General features: G+C 45.4%; 1 protein-coding gene across 1 annotated transcript in view; it reads right to left on the bottom strand.

The window, feature by feature from the left end:
• Positions 1 to 3777: 3777 nt before the first annotated feature.
• Pkd1l1 (polycystin 1 like 1, transient receptor potential channel interacting) overlaps positions 3778 to 25400 on the bottom strand; it is a 123017-nt gene continuing 101394 nt past the window's right edge. The window contains exons 43-53 of the mRNA XM_036201099.1: positions 24935 to 25045; positions 20540 to 20660; positions 19758 to 19841; positions 19094 to 19236; positions 17549 to 17783; positions 15343 to 15447; positions 14695 to 14835; positions 10973 to 11079; positions 7692 to 7953; positions 4675 to 4836; positions 3778 to 3930 (exon numbers count right to left, since the gene is read on the bottom strand). Of these exons, the coding sequence (XP_036056992.1) occupies positions 3778 to 3930; positions 4675 to 4836; positions 7692 to 7953; positions 10973 to 11079; positions 14695 to 14835; positions 15343 to 15447; positions 17549 to 17783; positions 19094 to 19236; positions 19758 to 19841; positions 20540 to 20660; positions 24935 to 25045 (1624 nt within the window). The remainder of the gene's footprint in view (positions 3931 to 4674; positions 4837 to 7691; positions 7954 to 10972; positions 11080 to 14694; positions 14836 to 15342; positions 15448 to 17548; positions 17784 to 19093; positions 19237 to 19757; positions 19842 to 20539; positions 20661 to 24934; positions 25046 to 25400) is intronic.

The following is a 25400-nucleotide window of genomic DNA, read 5'->3' as shown; positions in this document are numbered from 1 at the left end:
TGCAATTCTGGCCATTAGAGTCATGACATAGATGTCCACAAGTGTGCTTATAGGGGACTATGGGAGGAGGCTTGTATCTTAGAAATGCTTCAGTGGGAACTGGAAAAACAGCTCTGGCTAGAGTTCTTGCCTCAACTCTATCTACAAAAACAACTCAAGTGCACTTGAGGCCCCTAGCTTGAGACCCGGAACCATTGAAAAATGTCTTTGTGGGATTTCTGAATCAACAGTCTTCTGGTTTTTCTTAATCTTAGTGAAAGTGCCTCTGATGTACCCCTAATGGTCTGTTATGCATGGAGATCTGATGTAAGCCTAGTGAACTGTATACATGGAGATCTGATGTACCTCTAGTGGACTATATACATGGAGATCTGATGTACCTCTAGTGAACTGTATACATGGAAGCTAATGAACCCCAAGTGGACTATATACATAGAGATCTGATGTAACCCTAGTGGACTGTATACATGGAGATCTGATGTACCCCTAGTGGACTGTATACATGGAGATCTGATGTACCCCTAGTTGACTGTATACATGGAGAGCTAATGTAATCCTAGTGGTCTATATACATGAAATCTGTTGTATCTCTAGTGGACAGTATACATGAGATCTGATATACCCCTAGTGGACTGTATACATGAGATCTGATGTACCCCTAGTGAACTGTATACATGGAGATCTTATGTAGTCCTAGTGGACTGTATACATAGAGATCTGATGTACCCCTAGTGAACTGTGTACATGAGACCTGATGTACCCCAGTGGATTGTATACATGGAGATATCTTATTTAGGGTTGATCCCTTTTAAAAGAGTGCTTTAGACATTAGGAAGAGGCATTAGATTTCACTAAATACAGCTGTAGGGAAAGTCAAATGATACTTTACTCCTCTTTTGGTAAAGGGCATTAATATTTTTTTAATACTAAAAGTAGCCTTGATTTAAAACTCATGATCATGGAATATTATTCTTTGAATCTGCTGCTGGATCTTATGTGCTAATGTTTTTTATTTATTTGTTTATTTGTTTTATTTATTTATTTATTTATTTTTGGTGTCAAAATAAGTAGGACTGGTAGCTTTTGTAGTTTGGGATCTTTGTATAGTTTTTAATCAATGTAGTTCTTGTTTTATGACAAGACATTTGACAGATTTTCTTTTGTGTGTTGCAGAACAGTTTGCAGGCACTCTGGGCTTAGCTTTTCCAAAGTATGAATCTCAGTTGCTCCACATCTGCCTAGTGGTTTCAGAGGGGGGCCCTTCAAACTCTGCTTCTGTTTGTCTCTTTTCCGGTCAATTTAACTGCATTGGATTACAGACAGCCAGTTTGCCTTCCCAAAGTTTTTATTATCACCCAGTTTCCCCAAATGTGTTTCCTATTTCCCCTTTGTATTTTACATATTGGCATTCACTGTCACCATCATATTCAGCTGTAGGATAGAGCTGGTGGCTTACAAGTTTGCCTTCACTGGATCACTTTATCTTGCTGTTGGTTTTGCTCAATTGTGCTTCATGTTTATGATTTCTGTCCTCCTGCTTTGCTGAGTGCATGTAAATCTTGCTGACGAACTGGGTTAAATATAGACTGTTTCCTCTCATTTAGCTGCCTCTGTGAATACTGATTTTTGTTTTGTTTTGTTGTTGTTGTTTTTTTGTGACAGGATTTCTCTGTGTAGTTTTGGTGCCTCTCCTGGATCTCACTCTGTAGACCAGGCTGGCCTCAAACTCACAGAGATTCTCCTGGCTCTGCCTCCTAAGTGCTGGGACTAAAGGTGTGTACCACTGCTGCCCGGTGTGAGTACTGATTTAATAGTACACAACAGCCTTGGTTCTGTTCTCTCAGCCTCAGATCTCATGGCATAGACATTCACATGGTTCTCTCTCTTCCAAAAGTCTGTTGGGAATTTTTCAGATTTTGCATGTCACAGAGGTTGTAGGAACTATTTACTCTACATATGCTTTCTTGCTTTTTAAGTTTGTCATGCAATTGACCACTGTATTTCTTATTCCCAAAAATTATACTTTTCCTTTCATGTGTCCCACATTTGCTGATATGAGGCTTCAAATCATTTTAATAATTAGAATAATAATTAGTAAAGCAGAGCAGCTTTTTAAGCTTTAAATCATGTAGAAGCAGACAGTGATGCTATCTAGACAGTAATAGAATGATGTTTTTACTTTAAGCCTAGTAACTAACTCTGTTACGTTTTACTACAGATTTAACCGACTTTTTTTTTTAAACCCTGGGATAGAATTCCTTTTTAGATATATGGATAGTCCCTGACTTATGATGGTTGAAAAGTATAATTTTTCAGTGTTAAGGCAATGGTTCAGAGTTCAAAGATTAAAAGGTAGTACTACCCTTGCAAAGAATTCAGTTCATTTCTCAGCACCAGCATTTAGTAGCTCACACGTGCCTGTAAGTACAGTTCCAGGGCATCTGACTGTTAAAGACCTCTTCTGGCCTCCACAGGCACCAGCACACACAGGTGCACATAAATACACATACACATAAAAATAGATGATAGATGGATAGATGGATGGATGGATGGATGGATGGATGGATGGATGGATGGATTGATAGACAGACAGATATATATGATAGAGAGAAAGAAAAAAGGAAGGAAAGAAAGAAAGAAAGAAAGAAAGAAAGAAAGAAAGAAAGAAAGAAAGTAAGTAGCTAGATAGCTAGATAGATAACAGATCTTTTCAGAAATAATGGTGCATTCTGTAGAGACCATATTCAGAGTTGCAGATCCTGACTGATCCAGTAGGACCTGATCCTGTGCCATGCTATGTTGCTAATTCTGCCATTCAGCAATCCTGGTGAATCAAATGCCTTTCTGTGCCCCATATTTCAAGTTCCAGTGGGATTTTCAGGATGTAGCCCCATTGTCAGTGGAGAAATATCTGTAAAGACCTAGATCTTTATCTTCCCTCTGACTTATGTACAGCTCTCTTTCAGATTTCTCTGTCCATTATTATTCCTAAAATAATTTTAACTTTTTCCAAATTACTTTCCCTGTTTTCTCAGACCCTCATCCTTTGCTCATTTTCTTGCAAATCTATTCTTATTCTTCTCTTCACTGTGTATAGAAATGCATTTCTCTATATCTGTGGATATAGAGAAACTTCTTTCTCCATTGTCTACTTATTCTTTTCTTATTTCATCTTTGTGCTCTTTCTTCTTAGCTTTGTACTCGACTTTCAAAGAAGGGTTTTCTTCATTGAGTTATTTTTCACGAGAAAATACCTTGCTTGCCATCATCGCCCTTTTGTGGCAATTGCTTTTAGATGTGTGCTCCTGTGCCCTCTCCTTTGAATGGCACCTCCAGATGTGCTAATCTGGAGTCCTGTGCATGCTCTCGCATATGGCAGCATCCACATGCACATCTTTTCCCTCTCTGTTCTAATCCTCAGTGCACTCAGAAGGCTTCTTAGAATTGCCAGTCACATTCTATGCTAGAAGACATCCCTCATCTCTGGGAGATGCACTTTCCATTTCTGTTTCTCAGGCTCCTTATTGATTACAATTATAATGGGAAATGATGGGGCAGATAGATATCCACGGCACCACGGAAACTTGGAGTCTTGCCATACATTTTAAATAACTTAAGCAATTCTGGCCAGAGCACATCTTTCCACTAATATTATTTTTAGAGGGTTTCTTATACAAATCCATCTCATGACTTCAAACCACCTTTGGAATATAAAAATTGCTATGTAGAAAGTTAACAAAAATAATTTACCAGTCTTACCCCAGAATCTTGTTACACTCAAATGCCAACTGAAGGAGTATCCACTACCCTTGACTCCACTGTCCTCTCCCATTGTTTTTCTAGCAAAGAAAGTTCTAGGCTGTCAGACAAACCATCGATCTTCACCAGAAGTTCATCCAATAGGCTTGAAAATTCATCCAGGTAATAATTCTGAAGGGAAGAAAACTAGATTAATAAATACATACAGGAATGCAATGCTTTTCTTTTTCCCTCTATGTGAATTATTTAGTGATGTCAACTTAAGAAAATTTTTACTATGCTATAAAATATCTTGGACACAGAAGTTAGAAGACCTGGGTGCTGGTCCTGTTTCTTTCTGTCTGTCTTGGTTCCTTCATTTCTGGTGTGCACAAACTGCTTCATTCATAAGTGTTACAGCTAATAGTGCTTTGACAAAGAACCACTGAGTGAATCTGACGGCAGTCATGGGCACATGATGGGTGGTAAGCCCTATCCAAACACAGTGCAGTGACTGCCTCTGTCGGCCTCAGGATTGCATGGAACGCTATATAAACAGCAGTCATGGATGACAGCTGAGAATTCACTGTCAAAATACCTAGGTTTGACTTGTTTGCATTAGTGTCTGGAGTGCGCAACCCAAAGTGCCAAGGACTCCATGGTTTGGGTAGAAGCAAGTGGGTAACTCAAGAAAAAACCAGAGACTCTACCTTCTAAACCGTATAGGGTGATTATAGAGATGTAGAGAGCAGTGACTGAGACTGCCAACCCTGTGAGTTCTTTAGTATTTCAAGGGGAGATTCTGTGAGATCCACTAGGATTGAGAACTGATTTTGAGCCTTTGCAGTAAGAGCTGGTACACAATCACCATGGTGCTCTCACTGCAGAGAGCACGCCTTCATGACAGAGTCACTGCTCCGAGGCCCCCCAGCTTACATGGTCTGCAGCAACCTCAGTCTCTTCCGGGCTTGTTGTTTCCAGCCCCAGAAGGGTGAGGACTTTATGCCAGGCATAAACAGCAACATTGTTAAGTGTCACGAGAGATTTTCTGTGAAAAGACTTTCTTTTTCGGAAAAAAGTCAGGAGGGAAGCCCTCAGCTGGAGGAGAGAGAGAGAGAAAAAAAAAATAAAAGAGAAATTCAGTGTTATCAAGCTATGGAATGATTGCTAATTTGATAAACTATGAAGTGAATATTACATCTGCCACGGCTGCTTAAGGACGTCTCAGGAAGCTTGGCAAAACAAAATTAGGAAAACAGCACTCGTGTGTGGAACTCGGCAGTGAAAATGTATCTTACTATGAAGCATGCTGTGATTGTCTCATGATGGTGTTCCTGTGTATGACACAGCATCTCGGCTGGAGTGTGGGTCTGTGTCTGAGAGGCAGGAACGAATCAAAGACTCAGCAGGCTGCTGCGTCCTCCTCGTGTGTGCTAAAAGACTGTGCCCCCACCCACCCCGATATGAGTCCTTAGGTTATTTATTTCTTCACTGCTGACTGAAACGTGTTAGTTCACATCCCATTTATTTTGGAAAATAGCTCAAACAAGCAAAATATTTAGCCATTTAGAGTCTGTCTGCTTTGGACACCCTGGAGAACCTCACGTGGTGCTGTCCATTGAAATGGACAAGCTGTACTGACAGGCCCCAGGAGCCAAAATTCACAAACTCACTGACCCAGAGCCTCCTTCTCACTACTGCTGCTGAGCCACACCCTCTGAACATGTCAGTACCCCTTCCGAAGACCCCCTTTCCCCTCTCCTGGATTATTGTCACCTGACTCTGTTATAGCCTGTGTGTATGTGTTGGGAGGGGGGTTTCTTACAATGTAAGGGGCTTCTGTTATGTGGAAATACATCAAAACATCTCTCAAAAAATGTCTCTGTGTGTTGTCTCTCATGAGCATAACTTTGATCTTGATCATCCCTTGAATGCCTTCAACCCCTGGCAGAACTGTGTGGGGACAACAAGAGCTGGAGCATAGACAGCTGACAGCTGGACCTAGATATCTGCATGTCTGAGGGCTGACTTTAAACCACAGAAGTCATGTTAAATAACAAAAGAAGCTGGGTGTGATGGTGTAGATGTTTAATTTCCAGCACTCAGGAGGCAGAGGCAGGCAGATCTCTGAGTTCAAGGCTAGCTTCATCTCAGAGTGAGTTTCAGGACAGCTAGGGCTACACAGATAAATCCTGTATTGAAAAACCAAACCAAATCAAGCCAAAACTGGGCATGGTGATACATGGTTTTAATTCTAATGCTTGGAAGCAAGATACAGTGAATTCCTAGATTTTACTGGCTAGCTAGTATAGCTTACTTGGTGGGTTCCAGGCCAATGAGAGGCTTTAGCTTAAGAGTTTTTTTTTTTTTTTTTTTTTTTTTTATAAAAAGGTAGTTTCTGTATTAGTGGGTCAATAGATGGATGATGGGTAGCTAAGTAATGATAAATAGTTGGCTGGGAGGGTAAATGAGTAAATGTTGTTTTGTTTTACTCTTTTATTCTTTGGGAAACCTACAACCCAGCTCCCAAATAAATATACATGGAGGCTTATTATTTTTTACAAATGCCCTGTCTTAGCTTGGCTTGTTTCTAGTCAGCTTTTCTTAAATTATCCCATTTACCTTTTGCCTCTGGGCTTTTATGTTTCTCTGTTCTATATACTTTTTCTTTACTTCTTACTCCGTGGCTTGCTGTGTAGCTGGGTGGCTGGCCCCTGGTGTCCTCTCTCCTTTCTTTCTTGTTCCTTGATCTTCTCTTTCCAGATTTCCCCTCCTATTTATTCTCTCTGCCTGCCAGCCCTGCCTATCCATTCTCCTGCCTTGCTATTGGCCATTCAGCTTTTTATTAGACCAATCAGTTGTTTTAGACAGCATAGTAGCACAGCTTCATAGAGTTAAACAAATGCAACACAAAAGAACGCAACACATCTTTGTATCATTAAACAAATATTCCACAGCATAAACAAAGGTAACACATCTTTAATATTCTACAACAGGTAAGCGGTTAGGATGGAGGAAGAAATGAAGGATGGATGGATGGATGGGAAGCAGTGAGCAGGGAATGTGGACCATTGAAAGGAGCTAAGAGTGTCAGTCTTGGTGCCGTCAGGGTATGAGCATATGTAGCCACTTACAGTTTAACAAGCTATTAATGAGAACATTGGCAGAACTTTATGAAACAAAGAATTGGAAGTCATTGAGAAGGCAAAGACCAATTCCATTAACTTGTATTAAGCTTCACCATGCACCAGGAACTACCCTGGGGAGGTAGAGTTCCTGGTATAGCTGCCTTTGAACGTGGCTAGAATTAAAAGGGAGACAGAAAGGACTATCTAGGACCCTGACTCGATGAGGTCTGCTTAGAGTTTAAGGGGAGAATCAGCTGGCTGGGACCGTGGGTGTGAAAGTGTCACTCTAAACACCATCTTTTAAAATGAGTAGGGTGGGCTGGGCAGTGGTGGTGCACGCCTTTAATCCCAGCACTCTGGGAGGCAGAGGCAGGCAGATCTCTGTGAGTTCGAGGCCAGCCTGGTCTATAGATTGAGTTTCAGGTTAGCCAGGACTGTTTCACCAAGAAACCCTGTCTCGAAAAACAAATAAAAGCAAAAACAAAACAAAAAGAGTAGGGTACACACAGGAGGGATTCAGTAGAAGCTTGAGATCAGGTCAAGGGTGAGAAGAGATGTAAGTCATCAAGTAGGGGACCAGGAAGGCAGTGTCCTGAGGAGGAACAGCTGTGGTCTTGATGGACTGTTCTCAGTGAAGGGAGATCTCCCCCTCACAGGGCAGATCAGGTAGATCTGGGAGGATTTATTTTATGTTCCCATGAGATCTGGCCAGGGCAGTCTGGACTTGCCTGTCTATATGGACACAGATGGTTTTGTCCTGATAGCAGATGAGACCTTCATATACTTTGACTTTAGGGTCTAGGATGCATCAGGAGAGCTACGTACCATTCTGAAACACAGCGTTGCCGCCAGCAGAAAGAGGGCCCCAGAGTAACAACAAGTCACGGCTTGATGGTCAGACTCCAAACGATTGTGCGGTGCGTCCTTTGGGCTTCTTCCCAGAAACGGAAGCTGCAGCCCAGGAAGTGCATCTGTAGAGGTGCCAGGTGATGGCGTCCAGGTGAAGAGCAGAAACTGGTGCAAGTGGGAATGGGCCGCCAGCAACAGAACCCCCAACAGCTGCAGGGAGAAAATGCCAGGACGCTGACTGTCAACTCTCTTTAAGGAAGAGGGCTATTTGGGACTTCTAAATGATTTTAAATGGTTAAAAGCTTGGAGAAGGGGATTTTGTGTACAGCTTGTCATCCTGGTTTAGGATCTCCTCCCAAAGAGGCCAGCCTCCATCAGAGCTGTCCCTCCTAGGGTTCGTTCTGTTTTTCTATCTGTATCTGCACTTTCCAAGCCACCCAGTAGTTCTGAAGAGGGGCCTGTGCTCCCTTCTCTGTTGTCAGAGCTCTTTAAGCTCCACACCCCCATCCATCCTCCACTGAAGCTTGGGAGACTGTCTGATGACCAGGTCACAGTCCATGCACATGAGCCATGTGGGCCTATGATGGATGATTAGCTGTAAAGAGGCTCACCCTTTTTGGCCACCTCTGCTATCAGTGACCTGCCCCTTCAGTCTTTGGCCATGAGCATCTTGCCTGTACATTGGACTTCTTCTATATGGGGCTACTGCTACTATGATGGTCTCTTGCCTATACATGTCTAGCACCCAGCATGGGCTATGTAAAGATAATGACTTAAGAAGAATCGGGAAGGGCTACATAGAGGCAAACTGGTTCTGGTTCAGCTTGTAGTCTGGCTGTTAGAGACAGGGACTTGACTGGGTCTTAGGTGTAGTGACACCACCCAGTTTGTGTCACACTCTCTGGATGTGTGATGGTGTGATGTCTGGTTGACAGACCACCATCTTGCTACCTATCTCAGGAACCACTGGCCTCCATTTGTTTCCCCAGCCCTGCATTTAGAATTTCTTGTCTCTTGCCTGACACTCATTGAATAACCTCAACTCAAGTGGTTTGGCACACATCTCTGTGGGAACGAGGAGGAAGAAAGCATAGTCTAGGCTCAGCATGGTGGGACATGCCTGCAATCTCAGTGCTCGGAAGTGGAGGCAGGAGCATCAGGAATTCAAGGCTATCATTGGCTCTATAGTGGGTTTAAGACCAGGCTAGGTTACAGAAGACCTGGTCTTGAAACAGAATAAAAAAGGGATGGCAACTTTGCCCTGTGGGTAAAGGGACTCACTGTCCTAAAATGCCAGGGCCATTGACAATATCATAACTGACAGTTTAGGTTCAGCTCAAGCTGGACTCAGGTAAACAGAAGGATGGCTAGTAGGTAGCTCCAACCAGCAACTCCCTCGGGCAAAGGGGCATCTAGTTCTCTATTAACACATATCTGTAATAGACCATAGTCCCCATGCTAGCTCACCACCTCTTCTGTACCACCAACCACCTCCCAACTCTAACTTCCAGGCCTTTTCCACTCACATGCTCCCTCCCACTGATACCCACTTAAAACTGGCAAAACTCTCCCCACCTTTTGCTATTCTCTCTGACCCCCAAGAGACAGCCTTAGCAGTGTTGAGTTTCCCCCAAACAAACCTTTCTCCCCACCCACAGAGTGGTCTGGTTCAGCGGTTTCACTGTGCCCTTGTTTACATCGCCAAGCCTGATGAACCCACATGATGAAAGAACAGAAAAGATTCCTGAGAGCTGTCCTCCAACCTCTGTGCAAACGCCCCCCCCCCAATGAACAAAAACAAATAGACAAGTAAACAAAAAGTAAATGTAAACAATTCTTTAAATGCAAGAAGCAATGCAGGCAAGCCAACAACCACAACCACAAACACAACACACACACTTCGGACAGTGCAAATGCTGCTACATAAGTTAGATATCATTTATTGTACCTTGAGGTTTTCTTAACATAAAAGCACTTTCATATAATGCTAAATGGTGTCAATAACAGTTTATTGCTAGGTAGGGACCACATAGATCTGTATCGTTTCTAAGGCAAGCAGCCTTCTTGGGCACACATCAGCCATGTGTTTCCCGGAAGGTTTATTAGCTGGCCTCTGGTGACATCTGTGATTGGGTAGGGGCAGCCTGGGTTTAGGTGTAGCTGTAGACTCTGAGAGCTACTCCTTCTTCTTTCATTTGCTGGCCTGTTCCTCCAAGCATAGGACCAGCGAGGTCTGAGGTCCATATTCTCTGGAGCAGGAGACTCTTGTTTGGGTCGTTGTGGGCCTGTGTGAGCCGTGAGCCCTGAGAGCCAGAATGTCCTTACAGTAGCCACCTGGCCAAATGGTTCTCTTAGATTTGATAGCAATGCTGTCTGTGGCAGAGGTGGGAACTTGTGCTGCACTAGGCCTATGGGGCTAAAGTGAGCTCCTTCCCAACTGGGACCTGTTCAGAAACAGCAGCCAGGAACACCATCAGAGCCTAAGCTATACTCTGGGCCTAGTTTGGGCCTTCACTCTCCAGTCAGAACTTTTGTCCGATCCCTGCAGGGGGACTTGCCCTGCACTGGCACAGAGCTCAGGCATTGCCAAGCACCCACGCAAACAGCTGAGCACCATATACCCATGATGCTCTTTTGTCCTGATTGGTGTTTACTTCTGTGTTCTACTGATGCTGTGTGGTTCAAGTGAGGCAAATAATGCAAAGGGGGTTCTAGCATGTGAGAGGAGAAGTCTCTGTGTGCAGGGCTTGGGTGACAGATGGCGGGGGGGGGGGGGGAGAAGCAGCATGTGGCTATTGAAGCACCTGAAAGTTACAGTCCCAAGGCCAGTGCCATCCCCTTTCTCAGCTTCTTGCTCCATCATCTGAGAAAACCACCTTTCCTACCCACAGCTCATTGTGATCATTAAGCATGTTCACATACAAGAGGCCCTCCACAGCATTCCTGACACTTAGAGAGAGGTCTGTAGATGGTAATGACCACAGGAAATAACCATAATATGCTGTGGGAAAGTGTGACACAAAGCCAGTGTTTAATAAATCATGGCTATTGCTGTCACAAATGCAATTATAATACTGATACCCCTTATCTAAACCCCACCATAATGGATTAGGTGGCTAGAATTCTGGATGGTGTGTCACCCTGTGAGAAGTTTGCTATTCCCTGACTAGGGTGAACCAATGTGTTGGTTGGCTAAGGAAGTTGCTGGGGAAGGGGAGAGAATTCTTACTGCTGGCGCAAAGGCTCTGGAGAGAGACGGATGCGTCACTGTTGAAAAGGATGTCATGGTGCTCAGGAAGCCGAGGAGGTGAACACATTTCAACATCCAGAGGAACAGGAGGATCCCCTGGAGCCATCTTGCCCTCTAAGGGAAGAACACAGCGGGTCAGTGTGTCCTGCCAATGATAATAAGGAGGTGTAGGCACAGGCACACACCTGTGAGCTATGCTGAGACACATGTCCATTTAAGGAGTTGTTTAGACCACAGGTCTCTCAGGGACACCAGGTCTCTCAGGAACACCAAGTGTTAGTATCTGCAGAAGAACACATGTCAGAAGCAGGAGTCAGGACACATTTTAAGACATCTTCAGGAGGGCCAGGCTGGTGGAGACAGCAGAGCATGTCTGGCTGGTTGCCCCTCTGAGCTTCAGTCCACTGTGCTGTATGGAAATGGCCATGGCAGCATCACATAGGATGCTCCCTCATCATGTAACATGTTACCAATGCTTTCCTTGAAGATACTGAAACTTTAATCCTGTGATAACTAGGAGGGCTCCCACATTATAGCTTTGTAGTCTATGGCTCAAATAAATGCAGTGATGGAACAAAAGACACAGCAGGATGACCCAGGGGCACGCTCAGAGTCCAGGTCCAACACAGGTGACCCATAACTCCTGGGTCACTCAGAAGCTGTGTACCTGCCTAAGGCTCGCTGGGAAAGGCCTTCAGTACATGGCCTCATCTACTTTCCCCAAGAGAAAGAGAGGAATGCTGAATGCTAGAACTCCATGGGAGCATAGGCTCAAGATTTTCAGATTGTTTGGGAAATGACCAGCAGCCACCTCTGACAACTGAGGCCCAGGGAAGTTGTGAGAGGCTGGCACATCTGTGGCCCCTTCAAACCAGTAAGACTCAGCTGTGCTTGGGAAAAACAGGGATGATGGACAGCATAGCCAGGACTGGATAGGAGACCTACAATGTGAGACCTGGATAGAGCTGCACATTTTCTGGTTGCTGCAATTTAACAGGTGAAAACAAGCATGGTGATTTACTTTGCATTTTATTTAGACCAACATGTAAAATAACACGTGCATTCAGCACAAATGGAGACGTTTGCATATTAAATTTGTGAAATTCAACAAGTATTTTATATTTGGAGCACGTCTCAATTTGAGCTGGCCATACTTCATTCTCTATACTCTCAGGGGGTCAGTGGCCATGAGACTGGAGAGCACAACTATGGTGTCTCTCTGGACCTCTTTCTTGCCTATATCTGATCGGAAGGATACCAGAAAGCCTTCTTTTCATTATCATATTTACTTATAGGATATCTATCATGTGCCAAGAGGTGCTCTGCCCACACCAGTAAGAAGAGCATCCTACAAAGTGTTTCAGGAAAGAAACTCCAGGCTATGATGGAGTTGGGATCCAGGCTGATGCATAGCTGTGGTTGTTGGGTAGAACAGACAGAAAGTGAGCTGAACCATGCCCCTACCCCCCACACCCCCCAGTAAAAAAAAGTGCTGATGAATCAGGAAAGGTAGACCAGAAAGCCTACCAATGATGAGACAGTGAGGCCAACAGTGGAAAAGAGAGTCATCATCTGGCCCCATATTGCTGCTGGGGAACAGTAGTGAACAAGCTGCTAAACTTCCTTCATAGAGCTTCTGGCCTCTTGGTGTATGACAGACAACCACATCATACTGTACAACAAACATCTCTATAGATGCTAAGTTCTGGCAAGGAGGTCCTGGGGTGGCTGTGGCTGACCCAGCTCTTCTTTAACTTTACATATTTCACAGAGTAACTGAGACTGAGAACAAAACATCCTAAAAACAAAGAGAAGGCACTTGGAATAGCCCGAGCTGCTCATTACTGTGTGCAAAGGCATTACCCAAGGTGGGAGAACCTGAAGAGCAGTGTCCTGGGGTTCTACATGCTGCGGGAGCCATGAGGTGTTAGGCTAATGTTTCTTAAGACTTCCTGTTTTAGGACAGAAAGGAACAGAACTTCTTGTCTTGTGTGGATAAAAATAAGATGATTTTCCTGACTTTTGTGATTGGCATACTAGGCTCCTACAAGTTGCAGAAATTATAATCCAAGATGCAAAAATATCTGGAATCCTGCTATTGGTGCTTAGCACAGAGATGTCCTACAGTGCTCTCCATGCAACGAGTCCCTGCTAGGATCAGCAATGTGCACAAAGCATGGGTTGTGCAGCACCATGGGGGTGATGAGCAGGAAGTGGAGGAGGCAGGCTCATTAAGGGGGTGGCAGCTACTCATGATGTGAAAATGATGTCTACCTGGTTTGTGCCTAGCCTTGGGACTCATGAGTGCTTGTGGAGTTCAACACTCAGGTGTAGGAAGTACAGCTTCAGGGCTTCCCTCATGCAAGGGCTCTCTTCTTAGCCTGGGAGGGCCCAGGACTGACTCACAAAGTCACAGGACTAATGACATCTGCAAAGGGAAGATGATTTGTATTCTTGTCTTCCAGAAAGAAACCCAGATTGTCCTCTGCTTGGGATCCTTCAACACAGTGCCCCCAGGCTGATGAGTCTTTGGTGTTTCCTCAGCTGGGCCACTCTGGCTATAGGAAGGTCCTGACACCCTCTGGGCCTCAGTTTCCCCAGGTGTAGTGTTGTCTTGGCAACACTCTGTGTTTCTGCTCCAAGGTTTACCAGGAGTATAGATGGTAAAAGGTGGAGAAGAGAAGATGGGTGGAAGTTGATATACCCTCTGAGGAGACAGGGACAACATCCCTTATCCAGAAAAGGAAGGCTGGAGCTGTGGTGGAGGAAGAACACCATCCTTGTTCCCTCAAAGGCTCCATGCTCAGCAGAAAAGAAATGTGGGCCCAGGGTTCATCACAAGAAGAGCCAGAGGGAAGTTATAGAGAAGAGGCAGAGCTGGGAGCGCTGAGGTTAGAGGGGAGCCAGTTTCCCCACGTTTCAGGTTGTTCTGGGAGCATCTTGTCCAGGGTGTGAAGGTACTCTAGGTACAGGATGGCCCTGGGGCATTGACAGCCCTCAAGGAAGGTAGAAAAAAGACTTAGAGAATCTGTGGGTAGGTAGAGGTGTTAGCTGTGACTATAGCAGAGTAAGATAGGAATAATAGATTCAGTTTGATATATCCATTGTGGCATGAAGCAGTGGACCTCTGGGGAGCCTGGCTGGTTGTGATAGAATCCCCTAAACTCCAGGTCTCCTTCCAGGGACTTATTGGGGCCCATCCCGCATATTCTACTTGGTCTTCTTGGTAGAGGTCCCATTCTACAGATGGAAGTCTAGGAGATGGTGATACAGGGACTTATAGATGGCATTTCTCCCTTTCATGGCCTCAAGTCTTTTCCTGAGCCTCAGAGTCATCACTTATAGAAAATACCTGCACCTAAGACCATCGCCAGATGGAAGGGGAAGACAGGCATGATGTAGCTAAGCATGTTAGAGCCAGCCTCCTTACTGTAGGCTGTGTTGACTGACACCTGCTTCCTGATGCTACTGCAAGTCCATTGGCATCCCTGGCTCTCAAGTTCTGCTCTACATAGCATGCATGGATGCCCAGCTGGTGGGCACACCAAAATTATCCATATCCCTCATTGCTTCTAGTGCCACCATCTGTGAGCTCACAGCATTCCCATCCAACAGAACAAACCCATCTCACTGAACCTTCTATGACAGATGTCCTTGTATGACAGATGTCATTGAGCAACATCAGTTATGGCTTGCTTCTTTTGGGTACCCTCAAATCCCCTATCATACCTGGTTCCATGACACCATCAGACTTAGGTCCACATACATCTGATGAAATCCTTTGTGGAACTGATCAGTGATATTCTCAGCAAGGGTAGTGAGGTGACCAGAGGCTGCATAGTAGGCCAGGGCTACCCCAACCATAGAGAGCTGCAACACAGAAGAGAGAGAGGTCCTCAGTCGGCTGAGGGAGGACTCAGTCGGTATCCCAGACCCTTTGGTGACAAGTTGTCTGTCAAACATTAAGTTGGTGGTTGAAGAGATGACTCAGTTGGTAAAGTGTAGGCATGAGGACATGTGTGCAATCTCCAGAGCCCATGTAAAAATGCCAGTCATGGTGGCACATGCTTGGAATCCCCATTGACACCCAGGGCTGGCCTCTGGCCTCCACATGTTTATATACCAACACACACACACACACACACACACACACACACACACACACACACACACACACACACTGCTACTACCACCACCACCATCAGATGCCAAGGAAACCTGATTTCAAATGCTATTCTGCCTCTACACCACAGTGGAGAAGCACAGTGAGGTTGGAATTAGTACCTATAAGACTTCCTGATAAAAGGATTTTTCCTTTCAGATAAAAATACTTTAGTGTCATTGTTCCACATAAAGAGACTACATCAGAGAGGATACCTCCAGCCAGTGTCTTGGTTTTCTCCAGTAGCTGAGGACCCCCTTGGTGGCCATTTCCAAGAGCTGGAAACAGAGGTGGGTCACGTTGAGTACCAGGAACACCAGCTGGGATGGGACAAAAATAAGTAAGACAAAGGAAGGGTCAGCTAAGGAGTTTTTCCAAGGTCTAGACTTTTGCCTGGTTCCATTGCCCATCACCATTTATGTGGGCATGGTGCAAGCCTCATTCCTTCTCCACAGCATTTGATAACAAACTAGCCCTTCAGTAGGCACCCGGGCAGCTTGGTATCTCTTCACACTAAACACTCCCAGAATTCCATGGGAAGCATTAAGACATGCTATTGACCCTGAGGCATGGGAACAAAGCATGGGTGTCCACAGCCACTACCGGCTCACTATACCAGCCTACCATTTATTCACAAGTTTATAGGAAATTGAAAGCCATCAGCAGGGGCTTTGTGAATTCTCCATCCTCTTTGGGAGGTCTGTGTACTGTGCCTTTTTGGGTCCAATCTAACAAACTGCAAATCTAATTAGAATCAAGTTGGCTTTGAGTCCTCAGAGAAGGTGTGAAACAGTGGTAGTGTGCCATATTATCCTGGAGATTGCTTCTCCACTCCAGTGGGGAACCACAGTGATGTTGGAAGTAGTTAGTATTGATAAGACTCCTGATAAAAGTATTTTTCCTTCCAGATAAAAATACTTCAGTGTCATTGTTCTGCATAAAGAGCCTGAATCAGAAAGGATACCTCCAGCCAGTGTCTCCATTTCCTCCATAGTAAAGAGCCAAAAGAAAGGCCAGGGAACTGACCTGGTTTTCTAAACTCTTGACATTTTTGCCCAACATGGCTTCATTTTATTTTTTCTGCATGAATTATAATATTTTAAGATATCACACTAGCATACTTACCTTGTTTTCTGACTACTTTTTCTTTCTTGGTGCCTAAGGCGAGAGCCTCTCCTATCCCAGCCCTTCCCAGTAGTCCACACTTGTCCTTCATGCTTATCCCATTCCAGTCTCAGCCGTGGCTACCTCTAACACTCCCTAGACTTCTTTCCCTTCCTGAAGCCAAGTAGTCTTGACTTGTCCAACAGTAGAACATGGTTCCTTCAGAGAGAAATGCGAAATAAGATCAAAGCCAGTGGCATACCATGGAGATGGCTGCTGAGGCTTTTGACTGTTCACTGAAGTGATGTGATCCACTGGCACCTGGTGCTATGGACTGGGTTAGGGGGGGCAGATATCCCCAAATTAATGTTTTGGAGCCCTAAACCCCATAATGTCTCTATTTGGAGGCAGACCTCAATGGAATTAGTTAAGACTAGGTACAGGCATGAGCCAGGGCTCTGTGTCTATAACATTGGGGTCTATCCACATACTGAGGCCCAAAGGGCAATACTTTCTCCTTGTTTACTGGTGCAGAAATAGAGCCAGGCTGTGAAACAGTGAGAAGATGGCCTCCCACCACCAAGGAAGGACTCTTCACTACAGCCCAGCATTGCCAGGACTGGATTTGGGGTTTCTAGCTGCCAGATCTTTGTTAGATAGATGTCTGTTATTTAAGCCACCCAGCCAGCAGGAAGTAGACCTATTCACCTGACAGGGATACATGGCAGTCCCCAATGGTTGTCTGAATAGTGACAAACCCTATGAATACTGTAGCGTTCTTATAAATGCATAGCTAGCTATGAGAAGGCTTAGTTTCTAAATATGGCATAGTAACTGATTAACAGTAATAACCAATAATAAAATAGAACAATCATAACAATACACTGCAATTATACCACAATACACTGTAAGGTTGTTTAAAATGTAGGCGTCATTTACTTCTGGAATATTCCACTCCATATTTTCAGATCATGGTTGACTATAGAAAGTTAAATGTTGGATGATGATGAGGGATGACAGTCTTTTGTTATGGTGGCTGGGGCTGACTAAGTCTCCACGATGAATTTAGTACATCGAGGCAGTTGAATATTTATGCTCATTTTATATGTGATGGTTGGTTTCCCCACTGGGGATCTTCCTTGTCTCAACACATGATTCATACTGCATGAAAGGGACATAATAAGAATTACTCGGATGGGCCAATGGAGGGCCCTAGTTCTATGGAGGTAGAAGGTATTTAGCCTGGAGAGGTGTTTAGCCCAGGTGGAGCCCCAGTTCCCTGTGTCCATGCAGGAGGCCCAGGGCAGGTGAACTCACCTCAGAAAGCTTAAGAAGGTACTGTGGGACTGAGGCATTATAGAAGATGCTGAATGACTCTACCAAGGATGAGGGGACAAGACCTCCCGTGGGAAGCAGCTCTGCGCCTAGGGTCACACTTGTGAAGAGTCGTGTTGGAGGGTTGTAGAGAGTGAAGTGTACAGACACGGCGCTGGTGCCATGATCAATCCACCTGTTGGCCCTGAGGGCGGTCAGGGCTGAGTGGGCTTCATGCCTAGAAAGCAGCTCAGGTTCAGAGGAATGACAAGAAACAAGGCTTGGGAGTCCAGGGAAAATCCCATTTGTGGCACCATGACCAATATACCCAATGCCAGCCTTCATGGGGACAGATGACCCCTAGACTTCTGATTTTTGCACAGACAGTCCTTCTGTGGGCTAGGGTCCCCACCAGGAGCCCACTGACCCTCTTTCCCTCCTCCTCCTCCTTGTCTCTGCAGCAAGGATGTAATCCCAGCCAACAGACAGTGACTACCCTCACCTGTGCCCTGTGAGGGAGAGATGCCCAGCAGCCCTCCCCAAGGGCCTGCAAATATTCACATCCTTCTTTTCACAGTGGACTGTATGGATAGAAAGAGGCTATACTGATTCATATTTAGTAGCAAATCATGTCCTTTTTTGGGGGTCTGGGCACACTACTATAACTGCACAGATTGATTTCCTATGCAAAAGCCCCATTCTGTGGTGCAGGCTGTGCCATGAACTGTGCCCAGGGCATCCTGTAGACCTGGCAGGGCACCTGATAACAGACTGGGCTATAGGAAGCATAGTATATGCGTGCTGTATCCATACATGATGGAAAGCCCACTCCTCATCTGCTCAGTGAAGTTAAAGGCAGCCTCTGTGACAGGAATGTCCTTCTGTATTGTGTGAGTATGTGTTTCTCTCATTGGTCAATACAGAAGCTGCTTTGGCCTATGGCAGGGCAGGGTAGAGTCAGGCGGGAAATCTAAGCAGAGATACAGGAGAAGAAGAATGGAGCCTGGCAGATGCCATCCAGCCGCCCAAGGTGCAAGATGCTAGCAAACCAGGAATGCCATGGCCACATGGCAAAATACAGGTTAATAGAAATGGGTTCATTTAAGTTGTAAGAGGTAGTTAGTAATAAACCTGGCATTTATACTTAATGTAAGTTTCTGAGTGATTATTTTATAAGCGTCTGTGGGACTGGGCAGGACACATAAGAGCCTCTGGCTACACATGTGTGTTCCCCTAGGAGTTAGGGGAAGAAATAATCAAATAGTCAAAACCATGTGAGCACCCTGCTTGGCACATAGTGAGCAAAGGACAGAGGTTCACCTGCTTCCATGACTCTGCAGGCTCTGGCAGCCACTCTTAAGGAATGTCCTGTTCTGTTCCCCTCTATGCACTTGGGTCTGAACACCGGAGTCTGAGTCCTTCCACACTATTGTTCTGGAACACTGCTCAGGCCCTAGCCATGCTGGCCTGCCCAGAAGCTGAGCCCACAGCAGACATGCCTCACCTCGCAGCATGGGGCCCAGGAGCCTCTTGCTGATGCTCACTGACCTTGTTCTTCCTAGGCTGTGCATGGAGCCTTTCTTCTCCACCCCACAGGCCTCAGGACCACCAGGAGCCATATTTTGGTCCTCAAGGTCATGACTCTGTGTGGGTAGTGCATCTTCCATGAGCTCTGAGAATGGCCTGGGAGGCTATAGTACAAACCACCAATCAAGTCACGCCCCCATCAATCCCTGTCCCCAAGTCTATCTGCGTTGTGGGGCTCCCAAGCACTATCCATACAGAGTACAGCCAACTATGTTGTCAGGGACCCTGCCACTCTCAAGGACCATTCTGCAGCCTACTTCATGATCTCTGGGATCAAGGCTATGCAGGCTGCAGCAGAGGAGTTAGCTGTGTGGGGCTGGCCAGTCTGCAGAACATTGCATTTATACAGTGATGCTGTCTCCAGGCACCCTTCCCCATCAGAAAATAATGCAAGAATATTCTAGTTTCAGGGTTTTAGAAGAAAGAGACTTCTTTTGCCTAGAATGCCAACTCTAGAAGTGAAGAGAACAGTTCTGGGGAAGAATGTAGAGGATACAAAAGGGTGCTTGGAAAGGGCAGAAGGAAAGTTGGCCCTGGCACCTGGAGATCTCACGCTACCTCCCAACTGTCTGAGGAGCTTAACTGATCTGCCAGCCCCTGTCCCCGAGTCTCCCAGTATACTTACTGTGCATGCAGTACCAGAAGAAACCTTCAGCTGCTTGATCACAGAAGGGCCTATGAGATGGCACTGCCCTCCAAGAGCTCCAGGCTGAGAGAGGAAGCAACACAGAGTGTTAGAGCACTGGGACCTTCGATTGACACTGTACAGCATTGCCGACAAGGGTCAGGGAGCATGGGTCACTGCATCTGCAGAATCAGAAGTTCATTGTCCTGAGAACCCGAGGGGGGAATGCAACCAGTACTCCAGAAACCAACTTTCTGCAGATGCAGCCAACACCCCCACCCTCCAGCCTCCTCTTCGGAAAAGGAAAGCATTCAAATGCCTTCCCCTTGAAGTCTCCCTCATGTGAAGGACCCCAGGTGTCCCCATGACACTCATGGAATACAAGAAAACCAAATGAGGAATGATAAAATGACAAAATGTTTGAGAATCCTAGGACAAAGATCTTATGTTTTTCAAAAAACAGAGAAAGTGAATGAGAAACGGGACAGTACAAACTCAGGACCAGCCTTGCCCTTTTCTGGAAGCTTCCCTAATGCTGCTGCCTTAGCCGTGGTGCTCTGGGGACTTCTGAACCCTTGTCAAGCTAGCAGTAAGCTAGCTTCTTCCTCAGTCTCACCTTGAACCCTGGTTAAAGTGTCCAGGCCCTGCTTGGGCTGACAAGCATTGACTGGAGAGCATGAACAGCTTAGAAGGCCGTCATGGGCCATCAGCTCTTACACTACCTTGCAGTTCCCTTCACTGCCATATGGACGGTTTCTAACAGACAGGAAATGAATGCCCACCTGAGCTCCCCGGGCTCCAACAGAAGGTCCTTCTGGGTGCAGCCCATCCAGCAACGTGCTCAGAGTCCAGTCCCACCAGTCATCTGTGCTCCTCAGGTCCCCAAAGGAGTGTCTGGCATTTCTTAATCCAAGAACAAAACAAAAAGTGTGCATGAATCCATAAGAACAACAAGGGAAAAGTTGGTGCTTTTTTTCTGCCATTTTCCCCCACCCATGTTCTAGGTATTCTGTGAGAATTAAGCCAAAGCAAGCTGCAGTATGAAATACAACCCCAGAATTTACTTTGCTCCTCAGTGGCAGAGGGAAGAGAAACAGCAGGAAAAACATTTGTGCATTCACTTGCTCACTCATTCAACAAACATTACTGTGTACCTACTAAACACCAGGCAGTCTTCTAGACACTGGGAAACAAGATCAAATTCCTGTCCTTCTGTGGGGAAACAAATTATGTATGTATGTATGTATGTATGTATGTATGTATGTATGTATGTATGTATGCATGCATGCATGTATGTAGGTATGTATGTACATGCAGCCTATAATAAAAGAGTTTCAACTTATAATATTTTGACTTTACAGTGGTACAAAATTTCACCTGCCAACACTTCTGTTTTTCATTTTTAGCACAGTATTCAATTCCATGAGATGTTCAACAGTTGATAATGAAGCCGACTTGACCTCAGCTGAGGTCACCAACTGGGGGCAGATGGAATGTCCTGAGCACTGTTGGTGATGGTCAGGTTAGCCGAGCTACAGGGAACCGGTCACTTGAGCTGGTGTGCACCAGGCAGAGAGCCAGCTGCAGGCATCTCTTAACTCCATGTTCAGGGACATGACCTCCATCACTTGAGGAGAGCCACACCAGAAGAACTCACACCAGACGAGGCAGGCCAATGCTTCCTGCCAGAGCGCCTCTGCCTGGGTGGCAGGCAGGGACTCCTTAAGAGTAGCTTGGGAGGTGACGGGGGAAAAGGTACTGTAATATCTTACAAACCATGTAAAAAAAGCTGGACAGTTTGATAAAGAAATCAAGGGCAAGGAAAAGCCTTCAAATACGTTAATAGAGAGAAACAAATACCCCCACCAGCAATTTATATATACTGTCAATCCACTCAATTTCCAGAGCATATGTGAACAAAACCCCAGGAGCCATTGACCTGACTCCTTTTAGTTCATTCGTTCGTTCCTTCGTTCGTTCGTTCGTTCGTTCCTTCTCTTCTTCCTCTTCTCCCAAGTTTTTATTTATGACCCGCCCCACCTAATCCCTGTGTGTGTGTGTGTTTGTGTGTGTGTGTGTGTGTGTGTGTGAGAGAGAGAGAGAGAGAGAGAGAGAGAGAGAGAGAGAGAGAGAGAGAGAGATGTGTGTGTGCAGGTAACAACCACAGAGGCCAAATGAGAGAACTGAGTGCCCTGCAGCTGGAGTTACAGGCAGTGGTGAGCTGCTGGACATGGATGCTGGAACCGAACCTGGGTTCTCTGGACGAGCACTACACACTCTTACTGTAGAGCCTTCTCCAGCTGTAGTTCCTCTGCTTGGGTAGAGAGCATCTCCTACCCATTCAGGTGTTTGTTTTGTTGTTTTGCACGTCTGGAGCCTAATCTATGTAGGCCCCTGACCGACTGCTAGTTCTCAATCTCACACTTCTCCAAACACTTGGCCAAACATCTTGTCAAATTCTAAGCAAGTGGGAGAGCTGCAGAGGTATCTAGAGGTTGTGATAAGGAGACAGTGCATTTCCCGGCAAGGAGGAGAGAAAGGGGCAAAGTCAGGGTGGGGCCCAGATAAAGCCCTGAAAATAGTTCCAGCCTCTGGGAGAGAGCTCTGGACAAAGAGAAGGGCGAAGAGCTGGAGGCAGGGAGGGTTGTTTGGCAGTCAAGCTGGCTACATACTTGTCACTTAGTATGTCCCATATCTGTTTTAAAAAACAAACTAGTGATGTTTAATATCCAAACTGAGTTCCCATAACACTTAAAACTTTTTAGATTTTGTTTATTTTTACATGTATGAATGTTTTCCTTGCATGCATGTCTGGGCACCATGTGTGTACCTGGTGCCTTTGGAGGCCAGAAGGGGGCATTGAATCCCCTGGAACTAGAGTTACAGATGGTTGTGAGCCAGAGTTAAGAGTACCAGCCAGTACTCTTAACCGCGGAGCCATCTCTCCAGCTCCCCACAACACTGCTGAAGGTGCTGGAAAATCAACCCTGAGGTGGCTTTCCCCACATTTAAGTATGTAATCTATCACCGAAACGCACCTCTAGCCCAAGCTTACATGGTTCAGAGAAATGTCATCACTCTCTGATACTTGCTCCCTATTGGGACACCTTGTTGTGACCCAGAGCTCATACATCCCTCACCCACAGGAATCATCTCCTGCTCATTCCCAGCAAACTGGAGAGCAGAAGGTGAACTGGAGGATCCAAACATGTCCTGGTCCTGTATGTACTAATTACAGCGATTCTATCAAATGGGTCCATATCGGGAGCAGTGAGGAGAGAAGACATGAGCAATCAATCTCAGCTCACTGGGATGGAGCCTGGCTCTGCCTCCAGTTACCAGTGCCTAACTTGTGGCTTAGTTTTGTTTTGTTGTCTTGGGATTTCATGAAGACTTTGAGTTCAGAAGTACTTCAAATACAGATTAAATGTCACAAGTCTGCTATTAGGGTATATTTTGTTGTTGAAGAAATCTAGACTTTTCTGAGGTTTATAGAGGAGGACACTGAGTCCTGGAGCCAAAAAGGAGCCACAAGAGCCCTCCCTGGATTCCATAGGATTCGCTTCTCCTGGGCTTGGTCCCCTGATCTCTCTGGAATGCTACAAATACCAGCCCCTCAGGACTTGTTGATTTTTAGGATTAGGTACTGGGGGATGAGTGAGGCAGCCAGGGTCCACTTTAAACATTCCATTTTGAACCAGGATATATAAATATGGCCTGCTTGGTGACCAGACCTACAAGAGGCAGTGAAGTTTCTCTACGTTGTGGGAAACGTAAGTTGTTTAAGCACACCTGGGTCAACATCTCAGTGGTATAACTGAGCGTACTGGGCCCAAGTGCACATAGGGACCCTACAGATATTATCTCACCCAGAATTGGCTATCGAGAGGCATATGAGAAAGATCTAGTAAAAAGAACACAGTGAAATGTGAGATCGCAGTAAATTAGCCAAATGGGTGTTTCTAGCGTTTTGATTTCCGTGTCTACAGAAAGTGCCACACACATGGTCTCTTTGTTTTGCTCACATCGCCCCCTCCTGGCACAGTCTATGCACCTGTTCAGTTGAAGAACTCAGTTGTTAGAGTAGAAAGCTTTGCCAGATGGGGCACAGAAAATACCATGTAGCTTCCCCAGAGCTGCAGCAGTAAGAGGTGAGATGACCGAGCTATGGCAAGCCCAAGTGTTGGGACCTTGTTAAAGATCAATAGTCATAAAAATACAGGGAATGACATTCGTGAGTCACCATCTAACAGAGTACCAGTGTTCCTCTGCCTTACAGAATCTAGAAATATGCCCTTAAATCAAAAAGATGAAATGGATTTTACTGCTGCCCTCTCCTGCCCAAAAATGTGACAAATATATTTATATAAGACTGAATGAGAATCAAAGGCAACACATCCATGAAAATGCTACAGAAATTAGTATTAAAATATTCCCTACAGAAAGAGAAAGGAAACCCTGAACTTGTGGAGTTGTTACATCCCTGTCACTAGGAAGCAAGCAATTATTCATATTGCTAGAGTCAAAGTGCCTTGGAGAAATTGCCTGAGTTAGCAAAGTTCACTGACAAAGGAATGCTCTATTAAGTGTGTCCACTCATCTCTTTGGGCATCCTAATCTCAGGGGTGTCAAGATCTCCAAAATATCCACATGGCAGGTGCCAAAAGAGTGTGCCTCTGCCTTGGACTGTTTCTTTGGTTAGTGTTCCCTTATGATGGAAGTCTGTTGCATTTAAAAGAAAGAAAGCAAATGAACACTGGAGACGTGGTAGAGAGCTTGACAGAGTGTGATACTTTGTCACAAATCATAAACTTCAACTGTAGCCTTTGGTTGAAGAACACTGATGCTTTTCTGCAAAATAGATGGTATCACCCCTTGTTCTGAGAATTTCTTTCATTTCTGACTCCAAATGAGATGGCAAGCACATGCCCAAAGTCTGCATATGGAGCCTTCTTTTAACGTGGGTAATTAGACAGCTTTTCCCAGACTTCATCTGCAGCCGTGATGAAGACCTTTCTCTAAGCTCAGTCTGTAGAGGTGAAATGGGTAGAGGGTTGGTAGGGCACCCCCTTCTGGAACAAAGTGAAGGAAACTCGGAGTTCTCTTTGGTGTGAGTGCAGTGACCATGAACTAGTGCCACATTCCCCAGATCTGCAAGAGCTCCCCAAACCTCCTACCTTGTAAATTCCTTCCTGATGGCTTGATTGAGAGAATATTCACCTGGAGAGACTCTCCCATATGTTATAAACAAAAGCAGCAGCAGCATGAGGCTGTGCACAGAGATGTCTCTGGGAGGAGAGATTTGAGAGTTAGCATGCTTGGAGACCCTCACAGAATGTGTTTTAAGGAGCAGGGCATCTATGCCCCTGTTGGGATGTATTAGTGTAAGGCATGAGATGGGTTAAAGTTTGCATTTATTCTTTGCTTTTTAAAAGACTCCTACCCTCCTCCCCTCCTTTTTATTAGTTCTTGGAGAATGTCACACAGTGTACTTTGACCATATCCATCTCCTCGCCAACTCCTCCTAGGTCCACCCACCTTCCCTACCCATCAACGTTGTGTCTTTATTTTTATTTAACCATCAAATACAATCTGTGCTGCCCTTATACTCTGGAACGTGTGGCCTTCTGCCAGAGCATGATC

This window comes from Onychomys torridus, chromosome 10, assembly GCF_903995425.1.
Source record: "Onychomys torridus chromosome 10, mOncTor1.1, whole genome shotgun sequence".
In the NCBI taxonomy this organism is placed as follows: domain Eukaryota; kingdom Metazoa; phylum Chordata; class Mammalia; order Rodentia; family Cricetidae; genus Onychomys; species Onychomys torridus.
This window is presented reverse-complemented; position numbering and strand designations above follow the sequence as displayed.